The 18,610-nt window shown below is 48.8% G+C and overlaps 1 protein-coding gene and 1 long non-coding RNA gene across 3 annotated transcripts; one reads left to right on the top strand and one right to left on the bottom strand.

The window, feature by feature from the left end:
- Nucleotides 1-514: 514 nt before the first annotated feature.
- On the top strand, nucleotides 515-3,142 carry LOC146340945 (uncharacterized). Its single transcript, XR_014784099.1, has 3 exons — nucleotides 515-659; nucleotides 790-1,038; nucleotides 2,103-3,142. It is a non-coding gene; the product is annotated as an uncharacterized LOC146340945 (long non-coding RNA).
- A 7,488-nt stretch (nucleotides 3,143-10,630) lies between these two features.
- LOC146340944 (vomeronasal type-2 receptor 26-like) lies at nucleotides 10,631-18,462 on the bottom strand. 2 transcript variants are annotated; one of them, XM_084808236.1, is made up of 4 exons: nucleotides 18,386-18,459; nucleotides 17,939-18,148; nucleotides 15,863-15,989; nucleotides 10,631-11,679 (listed from the first exon to the last, which is right to left on the bottom strand). In XM_084808236.1, the coding sequence occupies exons 1-4, from the start codon at nucleotides 18,434-18,436 to the stop codon at nucleotides 10,757-10,759; spliced, it is 1,311 nt and encodes a 436-aa protein (XP_084664362.1). In that variant the 5' UTR covers nucleotides 18,437-18,459; the 3' UTR covers nucleotides 10,631-10,756. The 2 variants fall into 2 exon arrangements, with proteins under 2 accessions (XP_084664362.1, XP_084664363.1); XM_084808237.1 differs by lacking the exon at nucleotides 17,939-18,148 and having other exon boundaries at nucleotides 18,386-18,462.
- Nucleotides 18,463-18,610: the final 148 nt, after the last annotated feature.

Below are 18,610 nucleotides of genomic sequence, written 5' to 3'. Positions count from 1 at the left end.
GAAGCGCCCCGTCTCCCCGGCCACGAACTTCAAAAGAAAAAAAAAACGCCGCTGTGATAGGCTACGTAACGATTAACGTAGCCTATCACGGCTAGATCTGCAAAGTCAGCCGTGATAGGCTATGTTAATCGTCACGTAGCCTATCACGGGTGACTTTGAAAGAAAAAAAAAAGCGCATACGCAAATGGCGGCCCCCATTGGGAGCCGCCATTCCCATTCCTTATTTGGTCCCTGTAGTCTACATAAAGATTTATGTAGACTACGGCGAAAATAAGGGCAACACTATTTGTGTTGCCCTTATTTTCGCCGTAGTCTACGTAAATCTTTACATCGACTACAGGGACCAAATAAGGAACGTGAATGGCGGCTCCCTATGGGGGCCGCCATTATCCGTACGGGCTTTTTTTTTTTTTTTAAAGTCACCCGTGATAGGCTACGTAATGATTAACGTAGCCTATCATGGCTGACTTTGCAAATCTAGCCATGATAGGCTACGTTAATCGTCACGTAGCCTATCATAGGGGCGTTGTTGTTTTTTTTACTTTTCTTGTAATGGCAGCGGCGGCAGCCGGTCGAAAGACCGGCTGCCGCCCCCGCCCCTGACGAAGACCTGCCGAACCGCCGCCAGGACCTGCCGCCGGGAGGGACATTCGTGAAAGGTAAGTCCCATCCCGGGGGTGGGCGGAGGCGGGGGGGTGGAGAATTTCTCCACGAACAACCTTCGGAGGACTGGATGCGTTGGCATTCGGCCCCCTGAAGTTTCAGCGAGAAATTCTCCCACATCCGTAGAAAAGACCCTGATGCTGGGAAAGACTGAAGGCAAAAGGAGAAGGGGACGGCAGAGGATGAGATGGCTAGACAGCATCACTGATACAATGAATACAGACTTGAGCACACTCCGGGAGAGAGCGTGGGACAGGAAGGCCTAGCGTGCTATGGTGCATGGGGTCATGAAGAGTCGGACATGACTGAACGACTGAACAACAACAACAGAAGGACAAGCCCCACTGGAAAAGAATCAAGACTGCTTCTGCATAGGTAAATCCTGTCTCACTAACCTTGAAAGATCTTTGAGAGTGTCAGTAAACATGTAGACTGGGGTGATCAAGAGAATGCAACAAAATGGACTTCCAAAAAGCTTCTGACAAAGTCTCTCATCAAAGACTCCTGAGCAAACCTAGCAGTCATGGAATAAGAGGACAGCAGTTACTTATGGATCAGTAACTGGTTAAAGAACAGAAAGCAGAGAGTAGGAATAAATGGTAAATTGTGCCAATGGAGGGATGTGAATAGTGGGGTCCCAAAGGGATCTGTATTGGGACCAGTGCTATTCAACTTGTGCATAAATTATCTGGAAAAAAGGAATGTGCAGTGAACTGTCCATGTTTTCCGATGACACCAAATTATTTAGGGCGGCTAAAACAAAAAGGAATTGTGAGGAGCTCGAAAAGGATCTCTCCAAACTGGGAGAATGGGCATCGAAATGGCAATGAGGTTCAATGTAGGCAAATGCAAAGTGATGCACGTTGGGACAAAAAATGCCAATTTCAAGTATATCTGATGGGACCTGCACTAGCAGTGACCAACCAACAAAAAGATCTTGGGGTTGTGGTGGACAGCTGGATGAAAATGTCAACCCAATTTGTGGCTGGTTTAAATAAAGCAAACTCCATGTTTGGCATAATTAGAAAAGGAATTGAGAATAAAAGTGGCAATAAAAGATATTGTACAGCTGGAAAAGGTGCAGAAATAGCCAACTAAAATGATCAAGAGGCTGGAGGATCTCCCCTATGAAGGAAGGTTACAACATCTGGGATTGTTTAGCTTGAAAAAAGGGGAGTAAAGGGAGACAAGACAGAGGTGTACCAAATTATGCATGATGTGGAGAAAGCAGATAGGGAGATGTTTTTCTCCCTCTCTCAAAATACTAGAACCCGGGGTCACCCCATGAAACTGATTGGTGGGAGATTCGGAAAAGATAAAAGGTAGTACTTCTTCACACGGTGCATAGTTAAACCATGGAATTTGCATTTTTAGTCTTAAACTAAACAATGGAGCCCACTCAAACTTATCCCATTTTCCAAATGTCTCTTCCATTTCAGATTCTTGTCACTTTGAGGAATGTTCAGTGTTGGAGATGAAGTCTCTTTCTTTACAAAGGGAGAGAGATATGATTTTGTGAACTGGAGTTTCTTCCCAAATGAATCTTTTGCTCACACCAACATTGGACAGATGGATCCATTAGACCCCCCTGGCAAGACTTCATCGTTCACTCTGATGCAATTGTGTGGGCTGCACAGGAGGGGTTGAAGTGAATGACATGGGAGAACTGATTCTATGGTTCTATGGCTTGAGAACTAAGGATGTCAGAGAATTCTGCAAAGGATCTCAGTGAGGCCAAATGCCAGTGCATTCGGCCCCCCGAAAACTGCCACAGAACGAAGCCCCCACCCCCGCATTGCACGAAAGGCACGCGGGACAAAGTGCCCACTGCCCCACCCCACAAAAGGTGCATGAAGCAGAGCACTTACCTGCTCCCGTCCGCGCTGCTGTGCGAATGGCAGCCATCCTGTGGCCGCCATTCGCTTCTTCCTCTTCAGCCATGATAGGCTACGTAAATACTTTTTTATGCCATTTGCGTACCTGCGGAGGCTGTGATAGGCTATGTAAGTATTTACGTAGCCTATCACGGCGGGGGGGGGGGAAACCCAGCGTACACAAATGGCGGCAGCTACCGCCATTTGCCTACGCTGGGTTTTTTTCCCCCTGTAGCAGCCATGTCGGGGGTCAGACTAAGTGGTCTCATGTTCTTGCTGAGCTAGCATAGTTTGGCAGGAACAGCAATGTAGAGACTTCCCCGGTCACCAAGCCGAATTGCACAACACAGTCATGATTTTGCCTTTTTGCTTACTGCAAGACTGTATCCTTGTTCTCAAGATAGAATGTCCTATGGCCCATTTCCTGTACTATAAACAACTGTACCAACTGTAAAACCACAGGAGAGGGGGTGGGAGAAAGGGTCGCTTGTGTGTCATCATCTCTATAAAAGTAATGTGTGGCTATGCCTCTGGGCTTTTGGCTCTTTGGAAAAGATTCCAGCCTTAAGCCCGCGCGTTAAATAAAGAATACTCATTTTTCTTTACTCCGTGGTCTCTCTGACTCTGATTTCTGCTACACCCCCTGCCGTGATAGGCTATGTAAGTATTTACATAGCCTATCACAGCTCACTACAGGGACACAAATGGTGGCAGCCACGACAGCCGCCATTTGCATCCCTGCAGGGCTGCCCAGCGGCCGGATGTCTGGCTGCGGGCAGCCGGAGCCGGCCAACAGCTCCGCGGCTTGGCCGTGGAGCAAAGCTGGCAGGCCAGGATTCCGGGGGGAGGGATGGAGCACCTCTCCCCACCTGCGGAACCCAGCGTAGCCAGGTAAGTGGGGTTTTATTTATTTATTTATTTATTTATTTATTTATTTATTTATTTCATTTCTATACTGCCCAATAGCCGAAGCTCTCTGGGCGGTTACGTACACCCCTATTGAGAATGGAAGGTCTTTTCTAGATAAGACAAAAAGCCTATTGAGTCCAGGGTGGGGTCCTTGTCCAGTGAGAAAGGACCATCTTTGCATGCAAAATCCCAGGTTCAGTCCTTGGTATCTCCAGATACGGCTGGAAACAGACCCCTACCTGAAACCCTGGAGAGGCAGGAAATATTTTGACTGTCTAAAATGGTGATCCTATCCATTGTGTAATGGGAAACGCTGTCAAGTAACTCCAAGTGCTTTTTAGTGCACTATCCATTTCATGTTAAAGCGCTCTCTCCCCTTTTAGGTGTCTCCCCCTGCGAGGTGTGTGGAGGGGGGTTCTTGAGGGCACCTGAGAAAAGTTCGAGAGGGAAAGCTGGTTTGCTGCTACAGATGTGATTGTTGTCCAGAAGGGACAACTTCTAACTGTACGGGTAGCTCAAGCATTCAGAGGCTTGAAAAAGGGCAGAGCAAACTGGGGTTAGCATGGGGTGGGAAGATCATGGGCTAGGAGAAGAGACAGACATTTCACCTATGAATATTTGCTGCATAAAAACCATTGGGGATTGCATAATTTGGTGGTTTACTAGGTTTCAGACTATTCACCATTTCCTGAAGAACCCTTCTGTTGGAATAATAAAAGAATAATAATATACTTTGATGTTTGCATTGGCTCACCTTTCTATGCATAGTTTTTTTAAACACCATGTTTCCACCCTCGGTTGGTTTGGCATTAGTTGTTGATTAGTTGATCAGTTGTTGTAGCAATTGGAGCATGATACTCCAAAGTTGAAGAAAATGTGTTTTAATGTATAGTGATTTGTGTCACCTCCACATCTCCTTTGAAGAAAGTGCATAATCTGAAAAAATGACAGAACTGTAGAATGATAGAACTCTTCCCTCCTAACTCCATAGTTATCATAAGTAAATGTAAATAAATAACTATGAATAATTTCCCCACCTTCTCATAGGAAACAACTAAGTTTTCAAGGGAAAACACACCGAAATAGTGAAAAGAAACCCAGTGATAAAGGTAGAAAGCCAGAAGTGGGGAGGAGGCTATCCCATGTATTGCACTTATTGCCACATGTCCGACTACCTCCCTGCTGGACGGAATTCATGGAATCATAGAACAGTAGGGTTGGAAGGGGCCTACAGGACCAACGAGTCCAAGCCCCTGCTCAGTGCAGGAATCAGGTCAGAGCATCCCTGACAGTTGGCTTCCAGCCTCGTCTTGAAGGCCTCCAGTGTGGGAGAGCCCTTTCCTCCCTAGGTAATTGGCTCCATTGTCATATTGCTCTAAAAGTCTGGAAGTTATTCCTGCCGTTCAGCCAGTATCTGGCTTCCTGTCACTTGAGCCCATTATTCTGTGTCCTGCATTCTGGGATGACTGAGAAGAGATCCCTGCCTTCCTCTCTGTGACAAACTTTCTAGTACTTGAAGAGTACTTTCTTTGTTGCCCTCCTCTGAACCCTCTCCAGTTTGTCTGCATCCTTCTTGAAGTGTGGTGCCCAGAACTGGACACAGGACTCCAGATGAGGCCTAACCAGTGCTGAGTAGAGGAGAACAAGTACTTCCCTGGATTTGGAAGCTATACTTCTGTTAATGCAGCCCAAAATAGCATTTGCCCTTTTTGCAACCACTTCACGTTGTTGGCTCATATTCAGCTTGTGATCTACCACATGTCCAAGATCCTTCTCACTTGTAGTATTGTTGAGCCAAGTATCCCCCATTTTGTAACTGTGCATTTGGTTCCTTTTTGCTACGTGCCGAACATGGCATTGCTCCCTATTAAATGTCATCCTGTTTTCTGCCCAGTGCTCCAGCCTATCAAGATCACTTTGAATTTTGTTTCTGTCTCCCAGGGTATTAGGTTTCCTGCCCAATTTTGTGTCATCTGCAAATGTGATCAGCATTCCCTGCACCTCCTCATCCAAGCCATTAATAACAATGTTGAAGAGCACTGGGCCCAGGACTCAGCCCTGCGGTACCCCCTCATTACCTCTCCCCATTTTGAGAAGATCCCATTGAAAAGCACTCTTTGCGTCCACCTCTGTAGCCAGCTGTGGATCCCTCTCATAGATAAATCTCCATCAAACATGAATTGAAACAAATTTCTCATATAACCCTACAAGATGGAGATTGGGAGGAGACAGCAGATGTATTTGCATGAATTAAATCAGGGGAAGGCAGTTACAGGAGGTCTGGGGGGATTGTCACCATCAGAATGCCCCCCCATCTGCTCTGGGAGGGGAAACAACTAACATTAAAAGAAAATTGTGGTGCTGTCATCAAAACATAATGTCAAATGGCTGTGTGGTCCTCAGCAGTGACAAAAGTGCTGAAGCTAGCTTGCCATCAAGCTATATTTGTCCATTTTAGCACTCAATAGCTGCTACAGAGTGCCATTTTGTTTCTTAAAAAATCCTGGGGTGGCATTGGGGGAATGTGTGTGGCAGGGTCTGCATGTTGCAAACCCAGTTTTTTTTTAAAAAAAGCATAATATGAAATAACTACTTCATTATGGCATAAGCTTTTCTAGACTTTAGACAACCACAGTCCATGGAAGCTTATGATGTAGCAAATTAAATAAACAAGGTCACATGAGATGCTTTGCTGTTTCCACTGCAACAGACTAACACCACTGACAGCCCTCTGGATGAGGCCTTATTTGCTGTCAGGCGGAACCCAAGACTGCTGGGCAGAGGACCATAATGTAGGGATGTTAGAGAATTCTGCCATGGATCCCAGGGGGGCCGAATTCCAGTGCATTCGGCCCCACGGAATCCGTGGTGGAACGGAGCCCCCCGCCCCACCTCCCTGCGAAAGCCCCATGAAACGGAGCCTACCTGGCTGCAACTTCCATCTGAAAAGCCCAAGGTGTTTGAAACAAGTCAGTCTATTCTAGGGATGTACGAAGTGCCCTTACCTGGCTCCGCGAGGTTCCGCTCAGGGGGGGAGGCGCCCCGTCCCTCCCCCTGGAATCCTGGCCGGCCAGCTCCGCTCTGCGGGGATTCCGCAGAGCCACCGGCCAGCTCCGCCAGGACCCAGACATCCGGCCGCTGGCTAGCAGGGAAGCAAATGGCGGCGGCTGTAGCCACCACTGTTTGTGTGACTGTAGTCAGCCGTGATAAGTTACATAAAGGTTTACGTAGCCTATCACGTCTGGCTTAAAAAGAAAAAAAAACGTGCGTACGCAAATGGCGGCGGCTACGTAAATATTTATATAGACTAAGATGGGCAAAAATAAGGAACACAAATGGCGGTGGCCGTAGCCGCCGCCATTTGCGTACGCTTTTTCTTTTTTTTTTAAAGCCAGACGTGATAGGCTACGTAAGTCTTTACATAGCCTATCATGTCTTGTAAAAAAAAAAAACAACCTCCAGACTGCGGCCAAAGACCAGGTGCCACCGCCAGGAAGATCCGCCCCAGGTAACTCTCGTCCCGGGAGGGATCTGTGGGGGGCGGGGGGGTGGCAGGCCATTCCGCCACAGATTTCGGGGGGCCGAATGCGCTGGCATTCGGACTCACCAAGATCCATGGCGGAATTCTCTGCCATCCCTAGCATTCAAGAAAAGGGATTAAAGTGTTGTTCACATTTTAGAGGATAAAGAAGTGAGATAAGAACATAAGAAGAGCCATGCTGGATCAGACCAAGGGTCCATCTAGTCTAGAATTCTGTTCACAATGTGGCCATCCAGCTGTCAACCAGGAAACCACATACAGGACAGGAGTGCAACAGCACTCTCCCACCCATGTTCCCAGCCACTGGTGTACATAGGCTCACTGCCTCTGGTTCCAGAGGTAGCACAAAGCCCTCAAGGCTGTTAGCCATTGACAGCCTTCCCTCCAGGAATTTCTCTAACCCCCTTTTAAAGCCATCCAACTTCGCGGCCATCACTACATCCTGTGGTTGCGAATTCCATAGCTTAATTATGTGCTGTTTGAAAAAATACTTCCTTCTGTCTATCCTGAATCTCCCACCAATCAGCTTCATGGGATGACCCCAGGGTCTAGTATTTTGAGAGAGGGAGAAAAATATCTCACCATCTACATTCTCCACACCACACATAATTTGGTAGACCTCCATCATGTCTCTCCTTACCCTTCTTTTTCCCAAGCTAAAAATCCCAGCTACTGGAACCTTCTCTCACAGGGGCGATGCTCCAGCCCCTTGATCATGTTAGCTGCCCTTTTCTGCACTTTTTCCAGCTCTACCATATCTTTCTTTAGGTGTGGTGACCAGAACTGTACACAGTATTCCAAGTGTGGTTTAGCTAAGCCTAGATAAAACTATTCAGGTTGCCTGGCAGGGTGCCAACTGCCCAGATGCTCTAGGGGCACTGTGCATCTGTATCAGCCAAGGGCTTGTCACAGACACACCATTCTCCACCTGCCCCTCATTGCTCCACCATCCACATATTAGACGAAGTGGTTTCACCTGCTGGCAGGAGAGGGTGTGCTCTCCAGATGGACGGCTCCTGGCACTATCATTCCAAAGGCCTTGTGCAGCTACTTGGTTCTTACCTCCAGAATGGGATTTTGTGGAGGGAAAAACAAGACAGATGCAGCACTGAGAAACACAAGAAAGTTACAAGTAGAAGATGGTGATGTCTGAAAACCTTATCAATCCCTGTGAATGAGGCCTGGCAATTGTGTACTGAAAAGACTTCTTGGGTGGCAGTTTGAAGACCCTGGTTTGATAGAATAAGGTTCTCTTCATGATCCTATCACTTTTAGCGACATACAAATCCCTTACCTGTTCCGGTCGGGGCATCCGCTCGCTGGGGCGGGGGAGGAAATCCAGTCCCCCCCCCTGGAATCCTGGCTGGTCAGCTCTGCTCCATGATGGCTCCACGGAGAAGCTGGCCAGGGCCGTCCGCAGCCAGACTTCCAGCCACGGACGGGCTGCTGCGGACACAAATGGCGGCCACCACAGTGGCCGCCATTTGCCTCCTTCCAAGCTGCCATGACAGGCTATGTAAGAATTTACATAGCATATCACGGCATGCCCCCCCTCAAAAAAACAGCGTACGCAAATGGCGGCGGCTACAGTGGCCACCATTTGCGTTCCCTATTTTTGGTTGTCTTAGGCTACGTAAATATTTACGTAGACTAAGAAAGCAAAACTAAAGGGGAACGCAAATAGCGTAGCGGACGCTATTTGCGTTCCCCCTTAGTTTCGTCATCTTAGTCTACGTAAATATTTACGTAGACTAAGACAACCAAAAATAGGGATTGCATATGGCGGCGGCCATAGCCGCCGCCATTTGCGTATGCATTTGTTGCTGTTGTTGTTTTAACCCAGATGTGATAGGCTCAGTAAGTCTTTACGCAGCCTATCACAGCTGAATACAGGGACGCAAACAGCAGTGGCTACGGCCGCCGCCATTTGCGTCCCTGCTAGCCAGCGGCCAGATATCTGGCTGCTGGCAGAGACGGCCAGCGGCTCGACGGAATCCCCGTGGAGCGGAGCCGGCCGGCCAAGATTCCGGGGGGAGGGACGGAGCGCCTCCCCTGCCAGCGGAACTCGGCGGAGCCAGGTAAGGGGGGTTTCGTACATCCCTAGTATTTTTTTTTGGGGGGGTTAGCCGTGATAGGCTACGTAAATTGTTACATAGCCTATCACAGCTCGAAGGACAGCAATGGTGGCCGCAGCAGTCCGGCTGCGGCCGGCCAGGAGACCAGCCGCTGCTGCCGCCGGAGCCGCCATCGGAACCGTCGCCAAATCCGACACATCCGCCCAAGGTAAGTGTCGTCCCAGGGATTCCGCAGGGGGGGGCGGGAGTGCAGGAGACCTTTCCACCATGGATTCTGGGGGGCCAGATTCTACAGAATCCACCCTCACTGGAATCCATGGTGGAATTCTCCACCATAACTAATCACTTTAAAGAGATAAGTCCTGTTGTTGATCTGTTCATTTGATAACATAAGATCGAGCTGTATTTTCAAATCTCCTCAAACCATTTGGATAAAGAGCAGTCTGGCCGGTTCACATATGTCAGAACGTAAACTGCAGACAATGTGGCTTTTATCTGACTCGTATTTATCTTGGTACCATGTATGTGGGGTAAGAGGCGGAATGCAATAACAGGTGGTCTGATGCCCAGGGAAACCAATAACGGTAAAAGGGGACAATGCTGTTTTCTCGTTGGTTCTTTGTTCATTAAATTATCTGGTGCTGAATATACAGCTTTAACAAATTGGGATGCAGTTCCCATAACATGAAATAAACAACAAAGAAACAAAGAAACAAGAAACATCCCACTCAATCAAATGCCTTAAATTGTCTTCTAACAATTTGTCTATTAACAAAACATTCTAGCAAGTGGTTAATCCACTTAACAAATTGGGCTGCAGATTTTGATGTGCAGCCACCCCAGCTCTGATCAGTGAGAAGGTTCAGAGGTTCCAGCACTTAGGCATGGTTCATTTTCCGCAGAAGGAGACTTCTCTGATTGGCGTTTTATTTATGCATAAATACAGGGTGAGCATAAGGTGATGAACCACAACATTAGCACTCCAACTGGGCCCTGTTCCCTGTCCATTGTCCACGGGGACCTCTGAGTCCAACAGGATTTACTACAGAGAGCAAAGTCAACCCTCCACCTCCTTTTCAGATCCACTTATGGCACAATCTGTCCAAGACACACATGAGCTTCGCTGGTTTGTATTCTCACACCAAACACAATCAGGCTATTCCTCAGGGAGAGGGAAAGTAAACAGTCACCCTCCTCCAGAAGAGTCCAGTGAGGGGAAAGAAAAGATGAGGCACACCACCTCTGCCCACCAACAATATCTTGACCCATCCCATCTCCCGTTGAAACACACCAACAGAATGTTGTGCGCTATCATCTGTCTCTTGTCGTGTGATTAAGAGGGCTTGCCTCCAGGCATCTACTCTGCCGAAGGAAATCTTAGAACCAAGACTTACACAGTTGGGAGGGATTTTGAATCTCTTTGCACTCAGAGTCTTTGGGCTGTAAAGTACCCCCAAAGGTCATTCAGACCAACCCCAACCCTAGAAATAATATTAAAGCCTTCCAGAACTTTAAGCTAACAAACAAAACACCATTCCTCCCAGTCAGTATAAAAATATACAGCAATACAGAAGGGAACTAGAAGGTTTTATTTTAAAATAAAACAAATTGGGATCAGAATAAATCCTGTGAGTACAAATAGCCAGCTGAATTGTGAGTTATTTGACTGGAAAATGAATTAGCGGGGAGTTTTTTTAAAACAATGTATTGAAATCACAGTTTCCTCTCCTTATTAGGTGATCTTTACAGTTGAGACTGGGCCTCAGGAGAATAATGTAACATTTGGGAAGGAAGATGCAACTGAGGAGACCAGCCCCGGAGACCAAGATGGAGAAGATTTCCACGGCCACCATGGACTTGCCCTTGGTGCTCAGATAGGTGGGCACAAAGGAGACCCAAACACTGCAAAACCCCAGCATGCTGAAGGTGATAAACTTGGCTTCATTGAAGCTGTCCGGCAGTTTCCTTGCTAGGAAAGCCACCATGAAGCTAACAAGAGACAGGAAACCCATGTAACCCAAAACAGTGGAAAACATGATGACTGAGCCTTCGTTGCATTCCACTATGATCTCTCCAGGCAGGGAATGGAAGTTGACATTTAGGAATGGTGGAGAGGTCATCAGCCAGAAAGTGCAGATCACGGCTTGGATGAGGGGGCAGGCCAGGACAATGGAGTTTGTCAGTTGTCTCCCCAAGAGTTTTCTGGCCATGTTTCCTGGCTTGGTGGCCATGAAGGCCAAAACTACCGTGACAGTTTTTGCCAAAATGGAAGAAATCGCAACAGAGAAGATGATGCTGAAAACACTTTGTCGCAGAAGACAGGTGAGCTTTGTGGGTTGGCCAATGAACAGGAAGGAGCAGGGGAAGCAGAGCAGGAGGGAGATAAGGAGGACATAAGTGAGCTCTCGGTTATTGGCTTTGACGATTGGTGTGTTACGGTGTTGAATGAAGGTTGCCAGTACTAGAGACGTGATCAAGGAGAGGAAAAGAGGTACAGAGGCTAAAATTTGCCCCAGTGTCTCTTGATAGGAAAGGAAGTGGATCTTCTTGGAGATACACTGGTCTTGGTTCTTGTTTGGGTGTTGATCTTCTGGGCATGAGGCACAGCGAGCTGCATCTGGAATGAGCAACAACGATTGAAATATCGTGATCATGACACGATGTTCGTTGTGGAGACTTGTTCAGCCCTCACTGACAGGGATGGAAATAACCATTCTCTACCTTACTGTACACCTTTGATAATTTTCTGTTTAAGCTTTGGCCATCAGAATACCAGAAGCAAAAAAGGTACAAAATGCTACTTTTTCTCCCCATATGATCCCTCCCCCACCCCTAGGGATGCACAAATCCCATACTTGCCAGTCCTGGGGGGGGGGGGTCCGCAGGGGGAGAGGTTCAACCCGTTCTTCCCCCCAGAATCCTCACAAGCCGGCTCCACTCCAACGCAACTCCACAGAGTGCTCAGTGCCGTGCCATATCGCTGAGCACTCACTGCAGGAAGGGATCCAGCCGCAAATGGCATCTGCTATGCTATTGCATCCCTGTTAGGGATGTACGAAAATCACTTACCTTTTTGAAGGGTGACATTCGTGGTTTGGGGGGATGCGCTCCATCCCTCCCCCCGAAATTCTCCCTGGCCGGCTCCAATCCACAGCAACTCCACAGCACGAATGGCAGCAGGTAAGTACTCCATTTCCCATGCCTTTCGCGGGGTGGGGGGGCGGGGTGCTTCGTTCCACCACGGATTTTGGGGGACTGAATGCATGGGCATTCGGCCTCACCGAGATCCATGGCGGAATTCTGTGACATCCCTAATCCCTGTTTTTTCACGCGATAGGCTATGCATTTGTATTTACGTAGATATTTGCGTAGACTATTGCATGAAAAAAACAGGGAAGCAAATGGTGTCCACCATGTAAATGGTGTCCAGGACCCTTCCTGCAGTGAGTGCTCAATGATACAGCACAGCAATGGTGGCCGTATCGCTTGCTGTACAGAGCTGGCCAGCGAGGAGGATCCTGCTCCTCGCAGGTCTGGTGGGAGTTGGAGGTAGGTGGACCCCTTCCGCCATGGACCCCGGAGGCTGGATTGAAAGAAAAAATCCAACCACAATGGAGTCTGTGGTGGAATGTTCTACCATCACTACCCACCCGCCACCCCTGTTCGTATTGCATATGGCCTGGTTCAGACGTTCTCTCAAGATATGTTCCCAGTATGAAGGGTTACCTGATGAACCATCCATATACAGAACCCTCTCACAACTTAATCCTACACTCTCAAGATGGGTGATGCCATACTCTATTTCTTAAGAAGCACTCTCAGACTAGATTTGTCTTTTTTTGTCTTTTTACTATAAAGGTATCAGCAGAACAGCACTGAGTACAAGAGTTTCTGCATACATGAATTCAAACATTTCAAGTATCCAACATCAGGGGAAATACAGACCAGTCAGTCTGACATCAATCCCTGTGTAGGGCTGTACAAATCACCTACCTGGCTCCGCTGGGGCTATCCGCGATGGGGGGGGAGGCACTCCGTCCCTCCCCTTGGAATCCTCCCCAGCCAGCTCCACTTCACAGAGACTCTGCAGAGCCGCTGGCCATGGCTGGCCACAGCCGGACTTCTGGCTGCAGCCGGGCTGCTGCGGCTGCAAATGGCGGCCATCGTAGCAGCTGCCATTTGCGTCCCTGCATTAGGCCAATTTATGTTACGTAAATATTTACGTAAGATAAAACGGCGAAAAAAAGGGGAACACAAATAACGTACTGGGCGCTATTTGCGTTCCCCTTTTTTTTGCCGTTTTATCTTACGTAAATATTTACGTAAGATAAATCGGCCAAAAATAGGGCATGCAAATGGCGGCCACCGTAGCCACGGCCATTTGTGTATGCTGGGTTTTTGTGTGGTTTTTAACCCAGCTGTGATAGGCTACATAAATTCTTACATACCCTATGATGGCTGCAAGCCAGGACGGCAATGGCAGCGGCAGCAGCCTGGCCGTGGCCGGCCAGGAGACCAGCCGCTGCCACTGGAGCTGCCACTGCCAGAGCTGCCACTGCCGGAACCACCGCCACCGCCGCTGGAACCACCGGCCGTCAAGAATTCTGGGGGGGAGGACCAGATTGCCTCCCCCTATTGAGATTCCAGGGGGAAGGATGGAGCGCCAACCCCCACCGCGAAAAATTTCGCAAAAAATTTCGCAAACAATTTCGGGGAACAAACTGATCACCTCCCCCCCGTTGAGGATTCCAGGCGGAGGGATGGAGTGCCTCCCCCCCACCGTGAAACATTCTGTGAAAACCTAAGTGAGTTTCGTACATCCCTAGTGGACTGTGGGAATGCTGTGGACATCATATACCTCGAGTTCAGCAAAGCTTTTGACAACTTGCCCCATGATATCCTGATGAGCAAATTAGCTCAAAGTGGGCTAGATGAAGTAGCGATAAAGTGGATCCACAGTTGGCTACAGGATCGGACTCAAAGAGTGCTTCTCAATGGGATCTTCTCCAACTGGGGAGAGGTAACGAGTGGGGTACTGCAGGGCTCAGTCCTGGGCCGAGCGCTCTTCAACATTGTCATTAATGACTTGGAGGAGGAGATGCAGGGAATGCTGATCACATTTGCAGATGACACAAAATTGGGCCAGATATCAAATGCCCTGGAAGACAGGAACAGAATTCAAAGTGATCTTGGAAGATTTCTTGGATATATCATCCTGTCATGTCAGCTTGTCTTCTTCTTGCATAACTTGCTGTATTTCCATCTGGGATGAGGCATCTTGTCACTTATCTAATGGACCATCTGGCCCAGTTATGCTGCTAATTGTTTTATTGCACTTGTTTGAATGATGCTAATGAAACACATGACTATACTTTTAACACGGACACCTCCCTATCTGGATTCCTTCTTTATTGGTAAAAAGGTGCTAAAGATCCCTCTCTAATTGTCCGCAACTGCTGTCTCTCATCTGGCAAATCCCAGAGATGAGACCCCTTCACTACTCATGAGTCAGAGCACAGAGCTGTGTTGCATTGGCCATTGGGATCTCATTTGTAATTCCAGAATTCTCTTGGAGGCATCGGACTACTGAACTTCCTAACTGGGGTGAGATGATGCAGCGCTGAGATGATGCAGACAGGAAAGTTTTGCCTGATCTGCCACAGTAGCAGACTTGTGCTCAATATTCTTCAAGGAAGAAAATCAGAAATTCTCTAACTAGAAATGAAAACCTGGCGAATTTAAGAACTCAGGCATGCTCAGTCATCTGCACTATCTTCTGAATGGGTGAAGATATAGGGAAAATGCTATCCCACATCATCTTAATATGAGAAAATGTCCTCTGAGGAGCTGTGTTGGGGCAGAGGTTGGGGAACAGATTGCAAAAATCTCTACAGATAAAAGGGGGAAATAGTTTGGCATCGGATTAGGGGTGGATGGACTCCCTGAGTCCAAGGTTGCTGGACGCATGGGGTGCTGCCACTGCTGCCTGCCCACCCAAGCCTGGCCGCACGAGCCCTGGTCCAGGAGTGTCCTGCAGCTGCCCACTCTCCCATGTGCGCCACCATTTTGAGGCATGACAGGGGCTGGAGTTTCCATATATCTAGTGTTGTGCAGAATGGTGGCTGTAAAGGGCCATTTCCACAACAGGACAGGCCTCTAATGTTGTGGAAATGGCCCTTTCCAGCCACCATTGTGGGCAACATTAGATATACGAAACACAAGAGCCCACATCTTGCACTAAAATGGCAATGCGCTTGGAGAACAGGAAGCCCCCGGGCACAAGCAGATGGGTCCAGCACATCCCAGGGGTTCTCCAAGCCGGGTTTGGGGGCAAGTGGGGTGGGGGACTACAACAGACTCTGGGACCCAGTTGGGCACCCACAGTATCCCTGCATTGGAGTAAAGTCCTCCAGTTGACATAAGGATGACCAACCACCTGCCCATGGACAGTGTTCTGCCCCAAACACTTCAGGTCTGATGCCAAAACAACCAAGGTTGGGAACGTGGTTCTAAAATAAATATACATGAAAAGTGGAGCCAGGACACGTTCTGTACTTTTGAGTATTAGTAATTTCCTGGGAGTCCTTATTTTTTCATTTGAATAGATTTCTTGAGGAAGTGATGAATACTTTGCACATATGTAAACAACAGAGGTACGCCATCCAAAATGGTATTTATACAGAAAATATTCCTAGGGCAAATTGCCCATGTCCCCTTGTCTATGACCTTCCGCCTGACCCCACTTTACTCTTACCGCAGTATGGTCTGCACTGTTACATGGCTCTCAAAGTCGGAGGTACCTGTGGAGTTAGAAATCGTCCCTTCTGGACAACGGTCACATCTGTAGCAGCAAACCGGCTTGCCCTCTGGAACTCTTCTCCGGTGCCCTGGAGAGCACCGCTCCACACACCTCGCGACGGGCACCTCCTGAAAGGGGAAAGGCAAATGGTAGAGGATTTCCACATGGCAACAACTGCACTAAATGTAGCTACTCAACATGTAGCAGCCATATTGGGGGTCAGGCTAAGTAGCCTCATGCAGTCTCATGCTTCATGTTCTTGCTGAGCTCTTTCTCCCTTGAATATATTGTTGTAAGCTGATGAGACACAGGAATTCCTTATCTTGTCAAAGGTCATGCAATTGTATATCTTGTTCTCTGCTGTTCTCTGCTGTTCTCTCCTTATCATGGCTACCCTATAACCCAGTTCTTGTATTATAAACAATGGTGCTAGGAGAAGAAATGTTGAGGACTGCAACCCCACACGGGAGGGGGAGGAGGAGCCATTTCATATGTGTCACAATGTCTATAAAAACAATGTGCTGATGTATTTCGGGGCTTCTGGCTCTTCGGAAATGATTCCAGCCTTAAGCCCGCGTGTTAAATAAAGAATCTCTTTTTCCTTCACTCCGTGGTCTCTCTGACTCTGGGTTCTGCAACAAACAGAGTCTCCTATTGCATGATAGAGGGGATTATGAGTTCCAGAGAGGATGGAAAATACATGGTACTGCTGCCTCTTATTTGAAAGGCAGTTTAGCAGAGAGAGGCAAAGCAGAATGCGGGTTTGCCAGTCCCACAGTCACATAAAGGCTAAAGAACATATAGCAGCCATACTCTTCCTTTAGGGAAGAAATAAAACAGCTTTGCTCGCATGTCATCTTGCATATAGATATAATTAGGGATGGCAGAGAATTCTGCCACGGACTTCAGTGAGGCCGAATGCCAGTTTCGGGTTCCCCCGAAGCCCGTGGTGGAACGGCCTCCCACCCCCCACCACCCCACGGAATCCCCCCTGGGACGAAGCTTACCTGGGGTGGATGTTCTGGTGGGGGCGGCTCCGGCGATGGCTCCGGCGGTGCCGGCGGCAACTGGTCTCTCAGCCGACTGTTGCAGCCAAAAATGGCGGCCACTGTAGTGGCCACGAATTGCGTCCTGCCAGGCTGCCGTGATAGGCTATGTAAGTATTTATTAGCCTATCACGGCAAAGAGCAGGGGCACAAACAGTGGCCGCTATGCCGTTTGCGCCCCTGCTCTTTGCCATGATAGGCTACATAAATACTTACGTAGCCTATCACGGCAGCCTGGCAAGATGCAAATGGCGGCCGCTATGGCAGCCACCATTTGTGGCTGCAGCAGCCGGCCATGGCCGGAACTCCAAATGTGGACAGCCCTGGCCGGTAGCTCCATGGGGCTGCCGCGGAGCAGAGCTGGCCCAGGGAGGATTCCGGGGGGAGGGACGGAGCACCTCCCCCTCACAGTGAATCAAAGCTGGGAAAAGGTAAGTGACTTTCGTACATCCCTACATATATTGCATGCACAGCTTGCAAAACAAGAGTTTGTTCAGTCAATTTCTCTGTGTTCAGGCAGGACAGAGAGCAAGCCAGGTGTACTCCCAGCAATGGAGAAAGGCAGGGGGGTAGGGGAGGAAGAAACAGGAGGCCGCTGGGGGCTATAGAGTCCTAAGGCCAGCTGTGTCAATGCTTTGACTAGCTAAATGCCGAACTGCCCCCTTCCTTGAACTTGCAGACGAGGTTGCAATATCCCCAACAGGAGGGCCGAATCTCTCAGAACCATCGTAAGAGAGGCTCCTCTGGGAGACACCAATTCTAACGTGAGAACCAGCTGTATCCTGATGAGACTAAGGGGACAGGGAGCCTCCACCCAGCAAATCCCTTCCCTTTCCCATTACATCAGTGAGTTCGTCCCGTCCACTTTCCTCCTCAGTGCAGAGAGAGAGAGACGGAGCTCTATACCTCTCTCTGCACAGAAAAGGAGACCTCGTCCTGCAGCTCCGTCTGAGCTGGGTGCCTCTGTCCTGCCACGTTCATGTTCCAACTGGGGTGTAAGGCAGACCACAGAACAATCCCTTCAACCCCACCTCTGTCGCCCACACAATCGCCTCAGGGTGAATGGTGAAGTCTTGGCCTGGGGGAGCCCCTGAGTCCACTCCCCCAACTTTCACAGAATAGAAAGACCCATTTCGGAAAAAGATCCAATTCAGGATATCCCATCTCTCGCCATTTTCCATGAAAGAGACTTCATCTCCAGCGCTGTTGTTAAAGCGGATGCTCCTCAAAGAGGCAAGAATCTGAAAAGCAAGAGTCACTTAGAAAATGGGGAAAATTGTGAATCAGTTCTGGCATATTTTAACTAGGGATGTCAGAGAATTCCGCGATGGATCTCGGTGAGGTCGAATGCCAGTGCATTCGGCCCCCCGAAAACTGTCGCGGAACAAAGCCCCTGCCCCCCCAACTCATGAAAGGCGCACGGGATGAAGTGCCCGCCGCCCCCACCCCACGAATGGCGCAGGAAATGGAGCACTTACCTGCTCCCATCCGTGCTGCTTTGTAAACGGCGGCCATCCTGTGGCCTCCATTCTCTTCCTCTTTCTTCAGCCGTGATAGGCTATGTAAGTATTTACGTAGCCTATCACGGCTCACTGCAGGGACATGGGGCGGAGCTGGCCAGCCAGGATTCCGGGGGGGGAGGGATGGAGTACCTCCCCCCACCTGCAGAGCCCGGCGGAACCAGGTAAGCGGGGTTTCGTACA

This window comes from Heloderma suspectum, chromosome 6 (genome assembly GCF_057233095.1).
Source record: "Heloderma suspectum isolate Gila_16-S chromosome 6, 16-S_ref, whole genome shotgun sequence".
NCBI classification, from domain to species: Eukaryota; Metazoa; Chordata; class Lepidosauria; order Squamata; family Helodermatidae; genus Heloderma; species Heloderma suspectum.
This window is presented reverse-complemented; position numbering and strand designations above follow the sequence as displayed.